This window comes from Phaenicophaeus curvirostris, chromosome 16 (assembly GCF_032191515.1).
Source record: "Phaenicophaeus curvirostris isolate KB17595 chromosome 16, BPBGC_Pcur_1.0, whole genome shotgun sequence".
In the NCBI taxonomy this organism is placed as follows: domain Eukaryota; kingdom Metazoa; phylum Chordata; class Aves; order Cuculiformes; family Cuculidae; genus Phaenicophaeus; species Phaenicophaeus curvirostris.
Window position 1 is genome coordinate 905,122 of NC_091407.1, and position 21,705 is coordinate 926,826.

At 35.1% G+C, this 21,705-nt stretch overlaps 1 protein-coding gene across 4 annotated transcripts in view; it reads right to left on the bottom strand.

Moving 5' to 3' along the window:
• SNX29 (sorting nexin 29) overlaps positions 1-21,705 on the bottom strand; it is an 86,357-nt gene that overhangs the window by 17,492 nt on the left and 47,160 nt on the right. For all 4 annotated transcript variants that reach the window (XR_011338589.1, XM_069870341.1, XM_069870338.1 and 1 more), the window contains one exon: positions 13,854-13,993. Coding sequence is in view for 3 of the 4 variants with exons in the window: in XM_069870341.1 (XP_069726442.1) it covers positions 13,854-13,993 (140 nt within the window). In the remaining variant the exon portion in view is untranslated. The remainder of the gene's footprint in view (positions 1-13,853; positions 13,994-21,705) is intronic.

A 21,705-nucleotide genomic window follows, 5' to 3' on the forward strand; every position in this document is an offset into this window, starting at 1 on the left:
AATTCTACTTGGAAAAAAACAACCCACTACAAGTGATATGGCTATGAGAGCTTGTCAATAACAGAAGTACACAATCCCATCTACTCAAGTCCTCATGCTGCACTACCTACATGAAATCTGCTTTCAACTGTACAGAGAACATAACTTTGAAAATTTCTTTCCCTGGAAATGTACTCTGCCATTCCAAAAAAAAAAAAAAGAGATCCGATTTTGGAGCATTAGAGTCGTTGCTGTACACAGTGGAAAAATAAATCATCCAAAGGGGTCTCCTCTAATGCACTGTATTGAAGTCCATGAATGGTAACCAAGGGTTATGGATCCCAGAGCTCTCATATCCATCTGCACACACACATAAGATTGCTCTGACTGACCAGATGGCTTCTTACAAAACAAGATGTTTATATGAAAAGGTTTCCAAAACACTTTCTGGTGGCACACTTATCTTCTGTAAGAGACCTGCAGATGGTTCCCTTCCCCTACCTGTAAGTTCTCCAAAGTACATCTCCTGAACTGGCTATTATGCAATCAATCCTCAGCTACATATGCCGATATTTGACTGTGAATACCTAAAGCTGGCAATTTTCTTAAAATAATCTCCATAAAGAGAAACTTAACAAGCAATTATACATCAGCTAGTTTAATTGCAGCTGTAGAATAAATACTACAAACTGTTTTGCAGGATTTAGTAGGCCAAAAAGCAAGCTTTGAAAGCCACATTTTCATCACAGGGAATTCATGCAGATTTGTGCAAGCGTACTCTCATTTAACTCGTATTCTTTTACAATTTCATGGCCACAGCAAATGAGGGTAATTCAGTGGATACCAATGCTTTAGGTCTGTAGTTGTCATGAAGCCTGATACCAGATCCTACTAGCCAGGAGGTAATGCCACTTTGTGGGCAGGAAACTGGCCCAAGAAGGGCAAATATCGTGAAAAGAGCATTATCCAGATATACCAGAGGTATCTCTGGGATATATGTGCCACGTGAAGCAGTGAGGGACCTGAAACAGTCCCAAACAACAATGCAATAAACTGCCCTTACCAACTGCATTTACCATTATGTATTCATTTTAGTAACTGTCTCTGTAATGAGACAATTTAGTGCATCCTCACCTGCTTAAAAGTTTTAAAAATAATACCAAAGATATTAGCTTTAAATCCAATAAAAATAAGTACTTGGAAATTTTTGGCCAGTTTGGTGTTCTTTGATGACTCGGATCTTACATAAAAATATGTATTAGTATGCAACGTAATATTCTATATGTTTGTTTGCCTTTTATATTGAAAATTCTCTGCATGTTTTAAAATCTATTAATATTTATGACTTCAATTGAAACAGGACAGAAAGATACAGCTTTGGTAGTTTAAAGCGTGAGAGCTCCCACATGTTAGAAGGCAGACACAAGCATACAGTAGACATAGCAACAATATTTAGGCATCTGCACTTGTTTATAATCCCAACAGGCTTAGCACATTCTCAACTACTGATTGTTTGAGTTGCAAACTCCTCTGCACTCTCCTCCTTTGGAAAAGTCAGGTCCAGCAGAATAATGGGGCAAATTGTTATGGACAGTGAGGATAATGAGGATATAAAGTGTCCAGGCATGTCTAGTCTCATTTACTAGTGAATTTAGAAAAAACAGGTAGAAAACAAAAACCTTTTTCATTAAGTTAGATATGTTATTTGAACAATTTTTTCAAAAGAAACCTACTCATGTCAGAAACTGTTCTAAATTGTAAAAGAGAAATAACCATATAATTGCAAAGAAGAGTATTAGACTTACCTTCTTTACAAATAGTGACTTTTTAAGTCTATTTAACTATTAAACTATTTAAGTTGTATATGCTAACAAGAGAAGTTTTTATCAATCCAGTAAAGATGTCAATCTTTCAAATGTAAAAACTTCAAAAGTCATTCTTTTACAACTGTTAGTAATCAGATGCAGATTAGGAAGTTAATGAAAAGCAGTTTGATGTGCATTGTTTTGTACTCTCTTGTGTCGTACTTTACAACTCTTTATCATTCTGTATGAGAACTACAAGTTGCCTCTGTTTTGCCAGCATTAAGGATAACACTATGGCATTTCATCTGGAGACAAACACAACACAAATTGCACATTAACCCACTGCAGAGCCTACTGAACTGAGAATACACCTATCTCAAGCTCTCAAGGAGACTTAATTTAACAGAGAGAGCCTGGAAAATTGTATTGACAGGCAGGCTTTGAGGCTCTGGGCAAGCACGGCTGAGCTATGAGACGCTGAGCTATGCAACAGGCACAGACTGAGCAGCACAGAACACAGACTAACAGAATGTCACAATGAATAAGAGATGCAAATATGGTCAGAATGAACCATAATACTGCATCTGGAGGACTTGGTGTCTAGCTTACCCAGGCAAATGCTTCATTTCCCTACATTTTTCCACAGAGTTCGTACCTTAGGCCTAGAGAATGAGCACAGCAGCCCAATATAAGTGATACCACAAATAACTGTATTTTAAATAGTATTAAAATTGCCATCTAGATTTAATTTTATGAAGATGTCCATATGTCCCACACGTGCACTTCATAATTTTATATATCAACTTACAGTATATTGATAACAAACAGAGACAACGGTTTTAGAAGTGTATGAGGAAAATGTTTCTTGCTGAGGAAATACAGATTCTAAGGTTCGAGGACAAGCAGTTTGTAGGTACTGCTGGAAAAAATCAAAATAAAAATTACCTTACAATCTATTTAATACTTACATGAGCACAAATTGATTTATAAGCATGCCTACAATGAAGATAGAAGACATTTACTTGTGCATTTTCCAGTTCCCTGACAAGAACAACTTGATTCTTTTATTCACTTAGGAAAATCACGCCACATTACAAAGAGAAGGTTTCCAGATGGCTGTCAACACCACTGAAAGCAAGCAAAGGTAAACTGATTGTTTGATACCTTATTCCATAGTAAAAAGCTTTGATGCTATCAAGAATGAGGACACTACTTTGAAGTACTGCACACTTAATTATATTAGCATTTCTAGTATTCCACTTTTCATAGCTAGGATGCAAAAATTTGTTCCAGATTCAAAACTGGCATAAGGAGCTTTAAAGAAAATTGCATGTATCGTTTAGGAATTAGGTATGGACAAAATAGAAGTAGGAATTTTTGGGGATATGTTTATAATTAGAAATAGTTTATGACTTAGTCAATCAAATCCACCATGGCAAATACCTGCCACTTAGGGAAATACGCCCTAAGTATTCCAACAGGCAGAATGCGTTTTTGTTGATGGGCAATAGAAAATGAGTTGATTCACATTTAGACCCTAAACCCTGCAAAGGATTTTATATATTCTCTCAGTACAGTAGCTGGATGCCTGAAAACTTACTGGTTACCTCTCTCTACTAAAATAACAAGTGAACTCCACATTTATTTTAAACATCTGTCTTGCTCTACAAATTGACTTCATCTGCGTAAGATATATTTGGGAATGGATGATAATTATATCTTACATTTTACAACTTATAGTTTTAAGCAGCATTATGCTCAGTTACCAGGCTAATGTTGCTGTAAAAATCCCAGCAGAGAAAATGGACAGCTAATTGAGTTTTTTACAACCAGACTTCAAAGGAGCTGGGCTCTTTCGTCACTGCTGCCAGCAGAACTAAGAAAACAAAAAACAAACCTGACCTTCACAGAAGGACTAGACTTCCCAACCACAGGAAGCAGAAAGAAACCTCCTCCTCAAAAAAAAAAAGACACAAGCCACAGAAGCAAGAATTTTCCCACACAGGAAATGTGGTGGAGAGTCACAGTCACTTCCAGAAGTGAGACACAAACAACAACTTTCCTATTTGATAACGTTTTTCCCATCTGTGACTACTCATTGCTGCATATCAAGAACTGGGGCTAAATTCATGTCTCCCGACTAACTTGTTTTTATTCAATATAACTTACAATCTCAGCTATTTTGATTTAATACTGAAACATATTAAAGATTTTACTTTATTGATGTAATTTAACCTGTGCTTTTGAGAACTCAGCATTATAAGTTCTTGTTATATTGCTACCTCATAGACAGAAATATGAATTTAAAACAAGAGCTAAGAACTGCAGACAGAAAAAAAAAGGGTATGACAGAGATTAAAATCATATTTTTGCAAGTCTCTTTTCTGGTTTAATTGCTTTTAAAGTAAATAAGATAATTACACATGTATTCTCCCTGTTTTGCCCAGCCTAAAACCGAAACTTTCTCTACTGGCTCATTCTTTGCTACTAATTTCAGAAACACCTGCTGCAGTACAGAAATGTCTGAATATATAGAGTTCACTTTTTAACAAGGGAGCGCATGTGACTTGCTTGTTACCAAGGAAACAGGATCACTGCTGTAATGACACAAAAAAACTTTAACGGGCTCTGTGTTCTTTTATGAGACAAACCTTAACCTCTTCTTGCACTGCTACAAGGTAAGAGTGTCAGGGACATAAACTGCAGAGTTTAGAAAACCTGTCTCTCGCTAAAGACTTGCTGAGTTTATTAGCAAGCAGTAAAAGAGCAAGATGAAAAGGAAGTAATAAATGCTACTAAGAATGACAACTCCTCTCTCGGAATGATCTTTCATTAACTGAGAGGGAAAAAGAGAGAAAGCGATGATACAGTTTCTTGGGTCCTATAAAGAAAAAAAAAAAAGAAAACAATTTAAAAGCCTCTTGATGCAACTAGTTCCTTAGTTAAACTGACCAGCATCCCTTCCCAACTCAAGCTGCCTACACTAAGGAAAATGGTAACGCAAAATGCCTTGTACAAACTGGGAACCAGGCTTCATCAAGAGTAACACCAGGGACTTGAAGTGACATTACATTATTGCTGCATGTCATAAAGGTGATAAATGAAAAAATATTAGGTAAATTAATGATTTCATGTTTCCATGGTCTGCAACTTGGTATTTTCACAAAGTTTTAGAGCCACTTTTATTCCTTGCAGACACACAGAAATAGACCCATCCGAAAATGCTCAGCACAGTTAAAAAACTCAATTTGTAAAGGGCTGAAGTTTGCTCTAATGTTGAACACGGGTTTGTTCAACACAACCCATATTTGTTTCAGAGCTCTTTAAGTTGTATGTTTATAAAGGAAACAGATAGATACTAGTTAGCCATCAAGAGCAACATACAAAGTGCTTTTCACTGCTGTTGCCATCAATCTACTTGCTTTAATTTTTTGCCCCATTCTTTTAATCCACGCAATGGAGAACATTGCTTGTACACTTCTACACATGTAAAAGAATATTGTAACATATCCTCTCCCTCGTTTGTTTCAATAAATTTAGACATAAAATATCAGCTTTGCCTCTTTTAACATTCCTATTTTCTGAGGAGTTTATTCTGGGGCAACTGTAAAAGACCACAATCTCTCAAATGCTTCCAATGATGACTGGAGAATATTCAATTCTAATACAGTACACGCTAAATTATTCTTCTTGTAAGCACTCTAAAGGTCACTCTGGATACAAAGAAGCATGACAAAAATCTACTTGATGGAAATATGTGCATAAATACCTATTTGTGAGGCCTGTTCAACAATTCGTAGCGATTAACTCTGTAGAGCAAGTCTCACTGTCTTTATTGAAATGGTAATCGGTGTAAAAGTCATAGTATTTGAAAGTGAAGCTCACTTTTTTTTAATGGCAAGACTCAATAATGAGGCAATAATACAATACATAAACTCCTTCAGTATTATAGAGTTGCTGTATGATACACCAGTTCTATTGAGCATCACCACCAAGGCAAACAAATGACAAATGCCTTTTCTTTGAGGCATCTTTAATCCAGGAACAATACAACACTCAAGTGTTTCATTTGGGTCAGCTTATAAGGATGTGTTTCTGTAATACTTGCACTATTACCCATAATTTGCAGGAGAAAATGTTTTCCCTTGGAACTTATACTGAATACTGAACCACTTCTGGCTCAGTAACGTCTTAAAACACTGAGAAAATGCAAGTGAGAGCAAGAACGTGTGAGCAAGAAAACAGGAGTCAAAGACATGCACATCAATAGATTCTTTCACATAAATAAACCCCCTTCACACTGGGCACTGCTGGCAAAATTCTCTTAAGAGAACTATTTTCTCCTACTTCTTCACAATTCAGTTAGATGCAAATATGCACGATATTTTTTTTAAGTCTGATGTCAAGCCTCACAGGTTATGAGACACTAAAACCAAAACTGCCAGGTACAAAGTAGGGAATGCAGTAACCAAGCGAGACGAGTATATATCTGTTAAGAACTATTCACTCTAATTTAAATATTTTTAATTCTATCATTAGCAAAAATTCCACAGAACAATATTACATTTTTTGCAACTGAAATTCCTGCATTATCTGAACACACTAATCAAATTTTAGATATCTAAGATATTTTAATTTCAGCAATCATCTGTGCTTGGCAACACATTTCTATTGAAAGATAAATATTGTGTAATGTCTCTACATAGTTTTGTAAGTAGATCAATCAATTAACATAGCAATAAATTAGTTTCATTAGCAAGTTTCAGGCATTAGGAGGTGCTTTACTAATTAAAAGTCACATATTTAAGCAAATGCTATTCCCAGTTTGTTCATGTAAATTATGTTCCTCTTTACCAGAGCGCTTGCTTACTGTTATAGAACATAACTGAGATCTACTAAAGAGATACTCAAGCCATTCAGTGTCAAGTTGATAACACAAGTTGCCACCTCAAAGAATGCAGTCAGGTAAATTCTGGCCACTAGCCACAATATTTTAGGATACATTATCTGGATAATGTCATTTATTCCATTAGAAGTCACAGATACGTACACTAGTAGCTAAAAGAAGCATCATACCATCCCCAACTAATTTTTTCAGAAACTACTCTATTCAAAACTGCATTTAAAATGTCCTTACTTAGCATCGATACTGGTTTGCAGTATTTAAGGGATCGCTCGTTTGTTTACTTACAATCTTACTGTTTTTCTGCTAGCGCCCTGCCAGCAGAACTCACACCACATACAAACACAAATACTGCAAAATACATGGACAGGAAAATTCTGCCGTCTCATTTCCAATCATCTAAAGAATTTCCAGGCTGCAACTGCAGCAAAACAAAGATCCAGTATAAAGATCATGTTACTAGCATTTCCCAAACACATATGTAACTAAACACTGCTTATCCTACACACCTAACTGAAGGAAGGTCTAACTAACTAAATATATAACCATACTCTAATTATGTGGATGTCAAAGGGATCATCTCAACGAGGATTCAGCATTCACATACAGCTGGTCATATCAATACATGAAAATATTCCAAGCTAAGCTTTTCTGCAGAATAAAATTATAAAAGAAAAACGTTCACTGCTGGGTTGTTATAGATGTATGTTCATGTGTAGACATTACTTATTTATACGATATACAGAGAGTATAGAACTCAAATATGAGGAGGGATTGGCATTCATTCATTGCATAAATTCTGAATTAACTATCACGTCTGCTATTTCACTGACATGCTAGAGAAACATATTTTAGATATATTTTGGGTGGTTTTGTAGAATCACCTTTTTTAGCTTTACATCCAGAATGACCAGTTAAATAAGAGCTACACTGCTGCTATAAATACAGTGCTATCAGTCCAGCTAAGTAAGTCCTAAGGGAAGGAAATAATTAGAATATTTTAAAAACCTCTCTGTAGCTATAAAACTCATTTCTTATAAATCATAAAATGAAGCAGAGAGCATTAGAACATGTCGTGAACAGAGTAAGATTTCAAATACATTTTTCACCTTATTTGAGATTTAAAGTCCTCCAAATGGAGGGATTTAAAATAAACCTAAAATTCCTTTAAAATTTTTATTAGTTCATAAAATCCTCATCTCACTAATGCCACTGGCCAAGAACACAGTAAAAGCACTGTTTTACTGATTTTTTTCTCCACTGCCTTTATACATAGATATATTAATCTTATTTAAAATCTTATTTAAAATAATATTCCACAAATGCTTCTGTGAAGTTTTAGTTTAGTCTTCATACTAAAACACTGCCCATACCTTCTGTATAGAGAGCAATCCCCTGCTGAGCAATGAAGCTACTGAATGAAATACAACTGACAGGCTAGTAAGCAGCTACCATTGAGCAAATGTATTTATACCTCCAAAATATTTTTAATGTAACTTTGAAAGGGTCAATTTTCCACTTCTTTAACTCAAGAGACATAACATCCATAGGAACCTCACAATAATTTTCTCAGAAGATTTTGCTTATGCTTGAAAGCAACATTTTAATACTAGCAAGAGTTAATGTTTTACCTCTCATACCTTTAATACACACATTTTTATGTTTTCAGTGACACACTAACAATTGCAAAAAAAAAACCCCAAAATTCAAAACAAACCAAAACTCTTCAACCCACTAAGAACACACATCTATTCCACATTATTTAAACTTTATGGTCTGCAACACCAAAAGCAGATATTTGCCTTTACACAGCGTTTAGGGCTAAATTAATCCTAGAGAAATATTTCCAGGGCAGATTGGTAGGTAGTGAAATTTGCCTGTCAGTTGGTACCTGAATCTCTCTACCATGCTTCTCGTAACTTCACCTTCCAGGAGGAGGGAAACATTTAAAAAAATCAGAGAAAGAGAGGTAGAAATAGCTCTATTTTTTTCCCATAGTTTTTAACTTGGTGACACAAAGACAATTGTCACAAAACAAGTTTTGCTAGCAAATATTTTGCCAGTAACGTCATCCATTGAAATGAAGACAAAATATTTTTCAATCATTACAATCCTCTAATCATCAGAGAACTGATGACTCCTGTGGTGGTCAAACACATCCCAAAGGCAACAGTTTCTCAAAGCCTCTTTTCTGATGATTTACTGAACAGATTCTCTGCTTTCTTTAAAGCCTATCTCTGAGCAGCTACCACAAGAGAACAAACGTCCAGCTCTGCAGTTCAGCAGAATGTATAACTAAAAGTTATCTACAAACTGGTTTAGATCCAGCTGAGGCCTAGAAAATGAGATTAAGAAAACACTCAGCACAGCAATCTGAAAATACTTCCAAAATTCTATTTATACTATCCTTGCATATATTTTAATCCAAACATAGGCATTGTCAAAGCAAGAGTCATTTAAGTGGCAGTCTTATTTGAACAGCACTGCACAGCTACAAAGTGGAGTATGTTTCAGTAAATCCACACTGTTCAGGCTTTTTTGTGCTCACACATAACATCTGTTTGAACAGCTGTATATTTATCTAACATTTCTTTGTGTGGGTTTTATCCAAAAGACAACTCCAGTTAAAATCGCAGGCTAAGGTTTTGAGGAATCACAGATTCATAGCCTGTTTGGGGTTGGAAGGCACCTCTGGAGATTGCCCAGCCAATCCTCCTGCGTCCTGTCAAGTCTCTAATATCTCCAAGGATGGAGTGTCAACAACCTCTGGATGACCTGTTAGTGTGTTCCATCACCCTAACAGTAAAAATGATTTTTTCTTATTTTTCTTGTATTTCAGTTTGTGCCCTTTACGAGGATGATGAGAAGAAAACCAGAGAGAAAAAAAGAACATCACAATGTTTGAGTGTTTCTTTTTACAACTTTTTACAGCTTTTAGCGTTTTACATATATGAAATCATATAACCTTTCATAATTATCTATGTTGAAAGGCTTAATTATATGGTCCAAACAATTGTGATGGCTGTTGCCAAAGTTCCCACCTGTTCTTATAGATGTATTTACAAACAGCTAATGTGTGTGATATTTTTCGGACAGATTGATAAAAATGTGATTAAAACACAAGTGTACTTCTTACAACAAGTTTTATTTACCTGTAATGTACCAATCATAAGTGTAAATAAATCTAATTTTAGTCAATTTAAGTCAGTGTTAACAGACCGGCCTTCTCTAGCCAGCAGATGAAGCAATCTAATTCAACAGTGCCAACTTTTGATTTAGATTTTGCTCTGCATGGACTGGAAAATTTAATTTCAGATGTCAATTTTATTATTACAAAGATTTTGTTATTCAGCACATAAACAGACAAATTACCAGAGCTAGAATCTCTTTTTTAACATTAAGACATGAAAGTGGACTATAAAGAAACTATTTGACCAAACCTGTGACTCAGCTAATGCAGCATTAGAACTGAAAAATACACAAACCAAGATTACAAATGATAGAGATTGGCAACAGAAAGAATACATTAACGACAGAGCAGAAGGAATCAAAACAAATTACATTTCCATGATTAACCACTAGCATTTGATGTAATAATGAAGAGAAATGCCAGCAAAATGATTCACATTATTTTACTGCAAACTGTTAACTGTATCTGAGTTTCAAAATAAATTTAATTTCTTTCTTTATAACAGTAGCAGGCTATTTCATACAAATCAATTAAAATGTTTTGCCTCATCAGATACGTACACTCAGAAGGGAGAAATCCCCTAAACAACAACAAAAATCATAGAATCATAGAATGGTTTGGGTTGGAATATTCCTTCCAGCATTAACAATCAAGATTAATGCCTCTAAGACAGAATCCACTATTTTCTGTTCACTGTAATCATATTCTAGGACCTAAGTCAGATCTTAAAAGTGATTAATTAAAACTGACCCTGTAATTTCAATCTGTAGGATGCCTCGTCAGACATAACCTTTATGGGATTTTCATTTTCACACTGAAGTGTTGTCATTTAATTTTGCAGTGAGAAGAAACTCTTTAAGACTGGATCATTTTTTTCTTATATTTCATGGCTTACTAATAGACAGATCTAATGCCTAAGAGACTTTTAATGCATATTAAGACTGTAATTTTTCTCCCAGACTGAGGTATCACTACTTGCTATAGGACAGTCCTATGCTTCGTAACTGCTCTTTCATTAATAAAGATGTAATCAGCAACTATATATTTAATTTGTGCTTTATAGCACAAATGTATCGGAATTATTACATGTTTTACAGTGTTTTATATTAAAATATTATTAAACCTAAAAGAGTAAAATAATTGCAGGTACAGCACAAGATTACAACTGGATAATGTAATAAACACTTCACAGAGTCCAGCACGTTCAAGATCTCCTACTGACAAAGCTCAAAATCCATTTAGGACAGACAATACTAGAGGAGTTGGCAATATGAAGTGGAACTGAAAAGCATTTTCTTTTAGATGCTTTTTCTTACTCACCAACAGTGCTAGGTCATGACTCTCGGAAAATAAAGGACATTGTGAATTCAAATGATAGCCTTGCAATGATGATACTTTCTAAAATGTGTTCTTTCCATCATTGTCTGAAAGATCTTTATATTAATTCAAAACTGCTGCTGAAGCTGCAGAGGAAGAGTCTGATATCTCAGTGGAAAAAAGCACTAAAAACCCACTTTGTCTGCTGCAGATGAGGTATATAGTTATTTCACTCAACAGCTAAGCTTTTCCAGAATCCTACTAATATTCCCATGGAGAACTATCTACTCTAGCTAAGAGAGAATTCTGATACATCTATCATATTAGAAAAAGCTCCAAGGAAATAATTCACAGATACACAGACGAACAGAATCTTTTTGCCATAATGTCCAGATATCAAAGAATATTCTTGGAATGCACTAAAGTCCATTGCTTCAGGCAATGCACTGAGAATGATGAAACTGCCAAATGCAAAAGAAACCTGTGAAACTAAGCACGGCCTTTTTGCAACTTATCAGACGGCCATACCAAGACAGGTCAGTACCAATTCAGTGCATCATATTAGTGGTCACAAATGGTTGACAAATGGTGTTGGCAAATTTCCTTGAGCAAATCTTGAACAAATTTCTTTCCTTAGAGGTAACTCCTTTATTTTGTATTACAATATTTCACATACCAAACTGTACCCGTGCTGAGAAAACAGATTACTTAAATATGCTGCCTTCTCAATAAAATTTTGCTCTTTCTGTGAAATTAATTGTATCTATCACATCCAGCTCATTACACTTAGTAGGCTTTTTTGTTTGGTTTTGGGGTTTTCTTACAAAAGCAGAATGGGGCAATGGTGTTTATTCTGACTTGAGCATTATTGGTTGAATGACTACATGGCATTGTGATTTTGAAACTTTTCCTATGCAGGCCCTCTTATCTGGCACTTTTTTAATAATAAAAAAAAAAAAAAAAAAGGAAATCTAAATTCACTTACGAAAGAGATAAGAGTAACTATCAGGAAGCAAGTTCATTGTTTAGGACTGAGGAATAAAAGGAAATTTGTTTTCCCTTTCTGTTTTTAACAGAAGCAGCAAAGAGATGATGAATACTAACTATTCTTGAAATGTCATTTCTCAAAATAGACTACAAAGACACTGCAATAAAATATTTCTGTAACATCAGAGGAGTGTACTATCATTGTTTCTACATCAGTACTGTATCAAGTCATGGTTATAATCTCATGTTATGGGCCCTGCTGAACACTACAATTAATGATTTAGATTTTTTTTTATAAGTACGTAAAATTCTGATAGATGAAAATAAAAAAAATTCAAACCCAAAACTATTTGCGTTCAAGCATGTAAATAATGCATCACAGTTACGGACTGCTGCTATGAATATGTTTTCCATCAATCAAGGCCAAAGCTTCAAATCAATTATTTCTATTTTAATCTTCGCAGTCCTTAGTTAAATTTTACAAATTTTAGGTTCTTGGGGGAAAAAGTAAGGTAAGTCTCTTGAGATGTCTGTTGCTACAGATCATTTTGTCAAATACAACAACATCAAGATGTCCCATCAAATTGATTTTTGCTTTTTCAAATCCAGGAAGATTTGAAAAAACATGATTGCCACCGAATACACAGTGGCATTTTTCCACTTATCTATTACATTTTCTAATAAATATAGCTTTCTTGAAATAAAGTTTCAACTTGAAAATCTGAAACTAAGTACTAGACCATGCAAACAGTACAGCTAAGTATTTACCAAAACGTATTAATTTTCAGTCGGTCTGGATAGTGCAAATTAATCCATCCATAGATTCACAAGCATGGATGCACAATCCCTGTGCAGAGAGGCTTGTGGACAGCAAATTTAAAACAATGGCTTAATATGAATGTGAGTCAGACCTATACCTAATTTGTACAGGTTGTATTACTGGGAAACCATTATACCAAAAAATCAGCAGTGAAGGAAATAAGTTAACACCACTTTCAGAAACAAATTTTCATTAATATTATTTCTTAAATATCTCTAAGTATCATTTACAAATACTGTAAAGAATGGTGTTTACAACAAAATGGAAAGATTTTAACAGACAGTGTCCCTTTTATGATTATATATCAAAGGGTCTGTTTTGAGGTTCTTAACAGATGACCGTGTTAAACTAATTCTGGACATATTCAACATTGACATTAATGAAATCAGAACGTGTGTCAGCAGACTGCAAAATTCAGCTAGAAAGAGTTCAACAGCTTGACTTTTTAATTTGGTTACTAAGTTCCTCAGTGTTCCACGCTGGTCTCCCAAAACAAACTTAAAAACAAAAACACAAACCCCACACAAACAAATGCAGAACAAAACCAAATAAAAGAAATAAAAATTACCTGTTTCGAGAACCCACATGGATGCAGATTTAGAGGCTGCTTAGATATTTTTGAAAGCTTCATACTATAATTTTTGTTCAAAGTCACCATTTAAATAAACAAAGATTACTATATATGTCATATCTTCCTTTAATTATAAAAAAAGCACTTAAAATTTGAAAAAGAGCTTTCTATTTTAAAAAAACCCACTGTTCTAAAGCTTTTGGTGATGTTAGCATTACATTTTAACTTAAACTGTGATGATAAAAGGTTAATATTTTTTTGACTACTTGACAGATACTTACACAAAAAAGGGCATCAGCTGAATAAGAGTCTCTTTTTTGGGATTGGCTGTGAATTCTGGCACAGTCTGTATAATTTTGTTCATTACATTCCTTAAGTAATTTTGTAGCTGCTTACGTCGCTCTTCTACAAACTTTGCATCCTAAAAACAGAAAGACAAAAAAATAAATGGCACAAAGAATGCATTTTTCAGTTATATAATGCAATTAAATAGTCCTAGTAAGCATAAAATATGATCTTTTGATGATTTATGTTTATTGTGTCTATAGAAATATGCTGGCAATATGTAAAAATCCCTTGAGTCTTTCTTAGAGATAAAGGAAAATGATGCAACCTAATAAAAACCCGTTTCACAAAACATCCACTGTCAGGATGCCAAATTCCTTCCTTGGCAGAATGTCTCTTCTATGAACCAGAATTCCTTTCCTAATAGTAGATCTCCATAAAATACTACAACCTTAGGAACGCAGTGCATAACAGCAGCAAAGAGGCAGTGCAATTTATGCAATTCTTTGAGATCCAGAGTTACCAGTCTTCACAGGAGGAAGTACCAAGTTATTCCCACAATTTCTTCACAATTCATATTTCTCAGTTGTTGGGTACACAAACTGCAGAATGGATTAATATTTCTCTAGCTTTTTTATTATTGTGTTATTAAATTATTATTAAATTGCTTTTTAAGAACTGCATCACAACTCTCAAAAATGTTTTACTGAAGTTCCTACAGCATTTTAGCTCTAAGGATTTTATACTATATTGCCCAAAATAATTAATTCTATAAACCGCACATATGCTGAGGCACTAACAGATCATCTAACAACCAGCATAAGGCCACGCATCCTGTAACTTACATCTAGCTTAATTCTTTTCCTGTGAGGGATCACAATTACAGTGAATTATAATATAAAGTCTACACATTTCACACTCACATAAGACTATAATAGGTTTACAATTAAATCAGTTGCTGGCTGGTTGTGCTATAGGCAGTATCCTGTATCTCCGAAATGCAGGCGTTCTGATCACCTGGTTTAAATGTCAAAGTATGTTCTTCAGGCATGAAGCCAAAACTATTATTAGACAATTACAACTCTCAAAGGGAGACTCTTTTCCGTAAGATGTGTCTATCCAGCCTGCATTGTTTATCACTGTTAAGAAAAGGCATTGAAAAAAATTCTTATTTCCTGCAAAAAAATGACAACCCAGCAACAAAACACCATAAATGAATTTGACAACACTGAATAAATACATTTTATTAAAAAGGGTCAAACCATGCTACCATACATGGGATGCAAATCTGAAGATTATTCATTACTTGGGTAAAACAGACTAACTCATCGTCAAAGCAGAGATGCCCCTTCAAATTGAGGAGGACTGCTGTAATGTTCCTAGAGCCTTTATTCATATTTTGTTCTGCTCTTACCTCTCATTAGGAGAAGCTACTAGGGACAACAATATTTTTTTAGGAGACATAAGAAAATGAGAAAATATTCTGAATGACATGCCTCAAAGGAGTAATTTACATTCGCAGAATTAAAATAAAATCAACCAGCGTTAAGGTACCTTTCAAAATACTGGCAACTAATCCTGTATACTAAGAACAGCCTCATTTCTTATGATATAAGGAGGTCTTTTCTGCTGTTACGTTATATTTACATGTGATTAATAACATGTAATTGTAATTAATATAAACTTTATAACTGCTGAAATCACTGATACCTACAGGCTTCAAAAACTTAGCAGTGCTTGCGCTGCTTAAGTTCCTAAAGTTCCTAATTTCCAATCCATTTTTTCTGTTTTCTAGAGATAAACTTACAAAGATGCCCAGCCCTGTTTCACATACCAGTTTTATATTAAAACATACTAACCAAGATCAGTGTAAAAATAAAAACTCCTACATGTTGTATGGTTTGCTATTTCTTTTTTAGCAGCATACACTACGCACAAATTTCATAGCAAGTGGTTCTAGTGCTAATTGATTCACTGATAAATGAAGAAATTAAGTCTGAAAACTCTTAGAAACTGATGCTGTATCATAACACAAAGCTGCATGGTTGACACTTCATGCAACCCCCTCTGCAGTCACTCACCCAGTATCCCACAGCTGAGCACAGCTACTATTCAAACGGAACAGAGCAACAGCTTGCGCCGTGCCCGCTGCACTCACGGAGTCTGGACTAATGTGGAGAACAGAACTCTAAACAAGCTGTCAGGAAACGTTAAAGCAAAGATTTTAACGCGTGGTGGAACATATTAGAATAAAGCGGAATGCTAGTAACAAATAAAAATGTAGTCCAATACTTGGTGACTAACAATAATTACTAAGTAACTAAAATAATTTCATTTCTTTTCCACTAAGATTTTTGCTCCTACTGGATTCTTTGACTAGCTCAAGGAACAGCCTTGCCTTCCCATCTTGGCACTCAAAGGATTTAAAGTATCACATCAGAAGGGACACTAATTTGCTATGACCAGCTGTGTGAGGCAGAAGACAAGAAAATGTGGCACATCACAGGTATCAGAAAAGGAAATAGATTGTGGAACAGCTTTGGTTCTGAAAGCTTTAACTCTATCAGTGGTGGTGTTTGGCACGTGAGACCATTTCTATTATGGAGTAATTCTCTCCCCCAGTCTTACTTGGCTGCCTATAATGGAGAAAAGAGGAGCATGACTTGGCTCTCTCAAGCCTGCTCCCCAAGCAGACACTCCTCAGCTGAGCCTTCCAAGGGACCGGCCTCAGCCCCACTACATTTCCTTGATTCTACGTTCATCACTTCTATCAATTATGCTTTCAAGCCCCTCCCCCAAAAAAATTTTAAGTACCACATTCATTAGCACATTTTCCATTCTCAAATTTCTGTGGCCACAAATCCTAAACAACAGCATTCTCAGTGAAATTGTTTCAATTATGTTAAAACTTGCTCTTAAGCAGAAGCTGCATTCTTTTAGAACAGCTTATGTGCCGTACGTGAATTTAAATAAATGCACCTTCTTCGACTGACAGCAACACTTGATATAAACACAGGAGCAAAATGCTGAATGTAGGTACTTTCTACCCCTTATGCTATTGTAAAAAAATCTCACTAACTACAGACAGACAACAACGACACAAAGGAGTTTTCTAATTAAGACTGCCAGAATATGCTTAGGGAATGCAGTTTTGCTGTTTACAGCTAATCAAATTAATGCTTATAATATAGTTATTTTTCTGCCATTTAGTCGAGTGAAATACAGAAAATCAAAAATCAAACACAGCCTGAAATTAATTTTAAATGCTCTTTCAGCCTGATATAAATTTGATCTCTAAAACAAACACTGAGCAATCTACCATGAAATTCAACACCATGTTCTATGACCCGTTGTCCTTACCACAAGTAATGTAAACCAAGGTCAAAACCATTCAGCTACAGGTCTACACTTTATCACTAAAAGTGCATTTTGCAACTGCAGGTCGGCTACTCACAGGAATTATTTTACCACACAGTTGCTACTGCCAAGTTGTTGCAGTAATAAGGATGTTGTGTCACAAAATAGTAAACAGAATAATGTGTAGTAGAAAAAACACCATTCGTTCAAAGCTTGGCCCATTTTTTCAGTCTCGAATTATATAAAGGTAACTGTTACCTTCTTTTCACTGGAACCAATTATCTACAAATAAAACCTAGTTAGTATTTTATATTCTAACTCCTACGCTTTATTTTTATTTACAAGTGAAAAATAAGGGAAAGATTTTATTTGGATTTGTACCAGTAAAAAACTCCATGATTTCAGTACATACCTTTGTTGACTCTAAGAGTTTATATCTGTCAATAGATGTCTACACTTGAATATCTAGGAAACAGGAAAGATCTTCCCCTAAGGTTTAATATAGAGATTTATGTATGCTCAATATGAATGTACTTTGGGGACAAAGTAATTTTGTTAAAATTGCAACTCCATATACTTTTGAAAAAAAAATTATATTTTCACAGTTTTAAAGGTTGGATTGTATAGTTTCATTTTTAGGAAAATAAATGCATTTATGGGAAGATAAAAGTAATAGTACTAAATAAACACACACTTTCAAGATCTCACTGAAGAGAGTTCCTGGTAACACGGTTAAAAGAGGAGACCCGACTCAAAAATATGGATAACTATTATTACAAAGATCCAAGGTATTTTCTGAAATTCAGTTAAGAAAAATGTATAGAAAACTATAGAATGAGTAAGATGAAAAAACAGCAGGTCTTGTATCTAACAAAGAAAAAGAATTTGTGTCTTGAACCATCAAGCCACTCATTCCACTACTTGGGATTCAAATTACAATGAAGCTCTTTTCTTTGGCCTACAAATGCCTCTTTTTATTTGCAGGAACACTTGATGAATTTTACCTGCCTTTATTACATGTGTCGCTTTTTTCAAAAAATAGCACTAGCAGGAACTCTGAACAAGAAACAGTAAGTTCTTCCAAACCTGGCTTTAAAAATAAACTTTGAACAATTGTGTCACTGACTTTTTTCCCCAGAAGCAGATACCAAAAATGGCACTAAACCCAGCTTTATTCATATTTGGTTCCTATACTTTCAAGAGCTGTAACTGTTTATAAGACACACATTATATCTAAGCTGACATTGTTACACAAGAAACAGACTCTTCTACGTTCAGTTTTTCTCTATTTTTGCATTCTAGATCCTTCCATAACCAATCTGAGAAGCCGTGTTTTCAAGCATTTTCCTGAGGAAGGTCCTCCATGTTGTTTCTACAAATCTTTCCATGGAGATATTTGAACAACTGGCTAAAATCTTTCTTACTTCAAAACCAAAAGGCAAGGTTAACAGGCCTTTTCAGCTCTTCTAACTGGGTCCAGCTGTAGGATAAATGATCCAACCAAATTTAACTTTTAACTGCTCCTCGTAAAACATCCCCTGCTGTATTCATGATAAGCCTAAACCCTGATCTGGTGGCACTGCAGGTGGCAAAAGAGTATTCAAAGAAGGCAGGAGCTCTGCATTAAAGATGTGAGATTCCATTCAATTTACCAGATAAACTCTTTAGAGCCATATATCATCAGTGTGAGGAATTATTTATGGACAGCTACTGCTGCTCTTTGTAATAATGCTGAAATTACCTTACTGTACTTGAAAAGCAGCTTCAATCTGCCTGAAGATAAAGCCTCACATTATTCAGCACCACGCCTTGTTTATAACCATAACCCACTGCCCTCCCTAAGTGTTGAGGAATCTCTCCTTCCCTGTTAAATGAAAGAGTGTTATACACAGAGGGTCTTAGTTACATAAAAAATATGCAGATTCTGATACACACTTGCAGGGCATCTTGGCCACATGTAGCACCAATATGCAGAATAAACTTATATCGTACACAAATTCTTAACTGAGACTTAACACACCAGCAGTCACCTTCAATCTGTAGGCATATTTTCTGACAAATAAAGCTACTACTGTTAAAGTTATTTTCTAGCCCACAGTTCAGAGCAAACGCTTTTCATAGAGTTCACAAAACTTCAGTTAACAAGCAAAGCTGTGTCAGATTGCAGAAGTATCAAAACACATCTGGGAAAATATTTTTCATCTGAAATTTACGTCTCCCAAAATATTTTATGAAATTCTTTTTGACTGAGAATTTGCCAAGTTTCTGCCCACAGCAAAACACCAACTTACAAATCTCTGAAAAGGAGAATACATAATGGAAATCTTACAGACTTTCAAAAGGTATTAGAAGATGACGTTAAGTGATAAAACTAAAAAGCGGACCCTGACGTACCATATTTTATGTTACGCTGTTTTGCAGTATTTCATTACAAGCCAAGTTCAGTCCAACTTGCGTTTTAAAATGTTTCACACAACTGCTGGTCTTTCATATACACTGTTAGTATGTAACAGATGGCACCACATTGATATTATTCATTATTAATGGGATGGCTCACTTAGGATGTTTCAAATACTTTCCATGAGCTTTTGGAAATGGTACGATTGCCATGGTTACCTGCCATGATTTAGGGACAGATAAAACACTTATATTCTGGGTTTGGTGCTGTTGCAATCAACACTAAATGCTCTGCTTCTGATCATCTAACCGTTTTTTATCAGGGCTCAATCCAACTCAGTTAAAATCAAAGGAAATAGGGCTTAGGAGAACTGTATCAGCCTCTAATACCATACAATGCATGCCATCCTAATTAAAGGTGACATTAGTGCTACTCAAATATGAACCCACAATGTAGAAATAAATGCAGCTCATCCAGTGTAGTCCAATATTTCCCACCATCTTGGTCAAACACACCTAGCAAAATTCTCATAGCAGGTTTTGTCTATTTACAAGACACCAACTGTTAACCTCAAAATGAAACAGGAAATCAGAAGCTGAAATGGGAGCTAATTACACATTTAATTCCTAAGTCATTCTGGTTTTTGATCAAGAAATAGATAGCAAGTATAATTTTTACAGGCTAATTGACAACTTCGCGAAGGTCATAACAAAACATGACTTCAATACCTCTGTCCTCCAATAACCCCTGCATCGTGGAAGAGTTTTACAGATGTACAGTTTCCAATACTAAATATACCAAGAACTATTACATAATATAATATAAAATTCACCTCAAAATTATTGAAACTACATGAGCTTAAAATTTCCATCCTACCTGTATTGCCATCTTCTGTATGGCAGAATCAGGTTGGCGTTATACAACAAAACAAGGGTATACAATACATGAAATTGCCATTTTTCCTATCCCACTGTGAGATTTTTTTGTACATTTACTGTTAAGTGGAACAAACAGGAATTTAAGAGGATGCGATACAAAGAAGAAATCAAGGAACTGTCAGCTTTGAAAAGAAATCTATCTTCCTTTAAAGGGATTTACTACATAATTGTAATTATTATTCTGTGTTTCTCTACTAAAATAGTTGATGGATTTTCACCTCCAACTACGGATTCATTTCAATGATGGCAGAAATAAAGTACTGCTTTTAGATGAAGTCATTTGAAAAAAGCCTTGCTGCAAAATCATCCAGCAGCAGACACACTAAGGCTGAGCTACGATCCTGTCAATGCCCTCAAGTCCCCATAAATTTGTGCTAGCCAACTGCAGCATTTTCATTAGCATTTCTAATTGTTTGAGACTTGAAGCATCTCCTGCAGCACTATGTGGAGCTGCTCAGCACAGCCTACCTGTTCAGTATGGAAATGGTCACCTGACAGCTGTGCCAGCCTCCTCAGGTCACCAGAAGAGCTGCAAACTCAGTCTATGCCTCACAAATACAGATTTTATTCAAATATTAATTTCTGAAAAAAGTCTTAGCTTTTATTTTGAGTAAGAGGAAGGTTTATATTGCAGCACTGTAGCTAAGGTTTACAGTCATACTAAGGTTTTGTCTGTGCTTTCTTGGAATACAATTTTTCTGTATAGCATCCCCTAAGCAAGTCCAGAGCACAAGCACATTAACAAATACATAAAAGTATGTGGTCCCCAGGCCTTATCAAACAACAAACAATATCACTTTGATAAATTCTTCACCTACATAATAAATCTCAGTATGTCTCGTACCACTGTGAATTGGCTCAGGCATTTACAGAATCCTGGAACCAAGTGTGCTTCTTGTAACACCTGGCATTTTCAAGATAGCAATATCCTCCATCCAAAAGGCTAATTTTCTCAAAACAATCCTTGAGGAAAAAGTGGTAAAAATGCATAAATATATCAACGGGAAACAAAAAAATCTTGAGAATAAAACTAAAACCTTATCTCTGTTTAGTGTTGTTTAATGCCACTGTTAGAAAGAACTCAACCTATAATATTATGTTAACAAAACCCAGATTCATCTAAATACTTCTTATTTAAACACAGGAATGCCAACT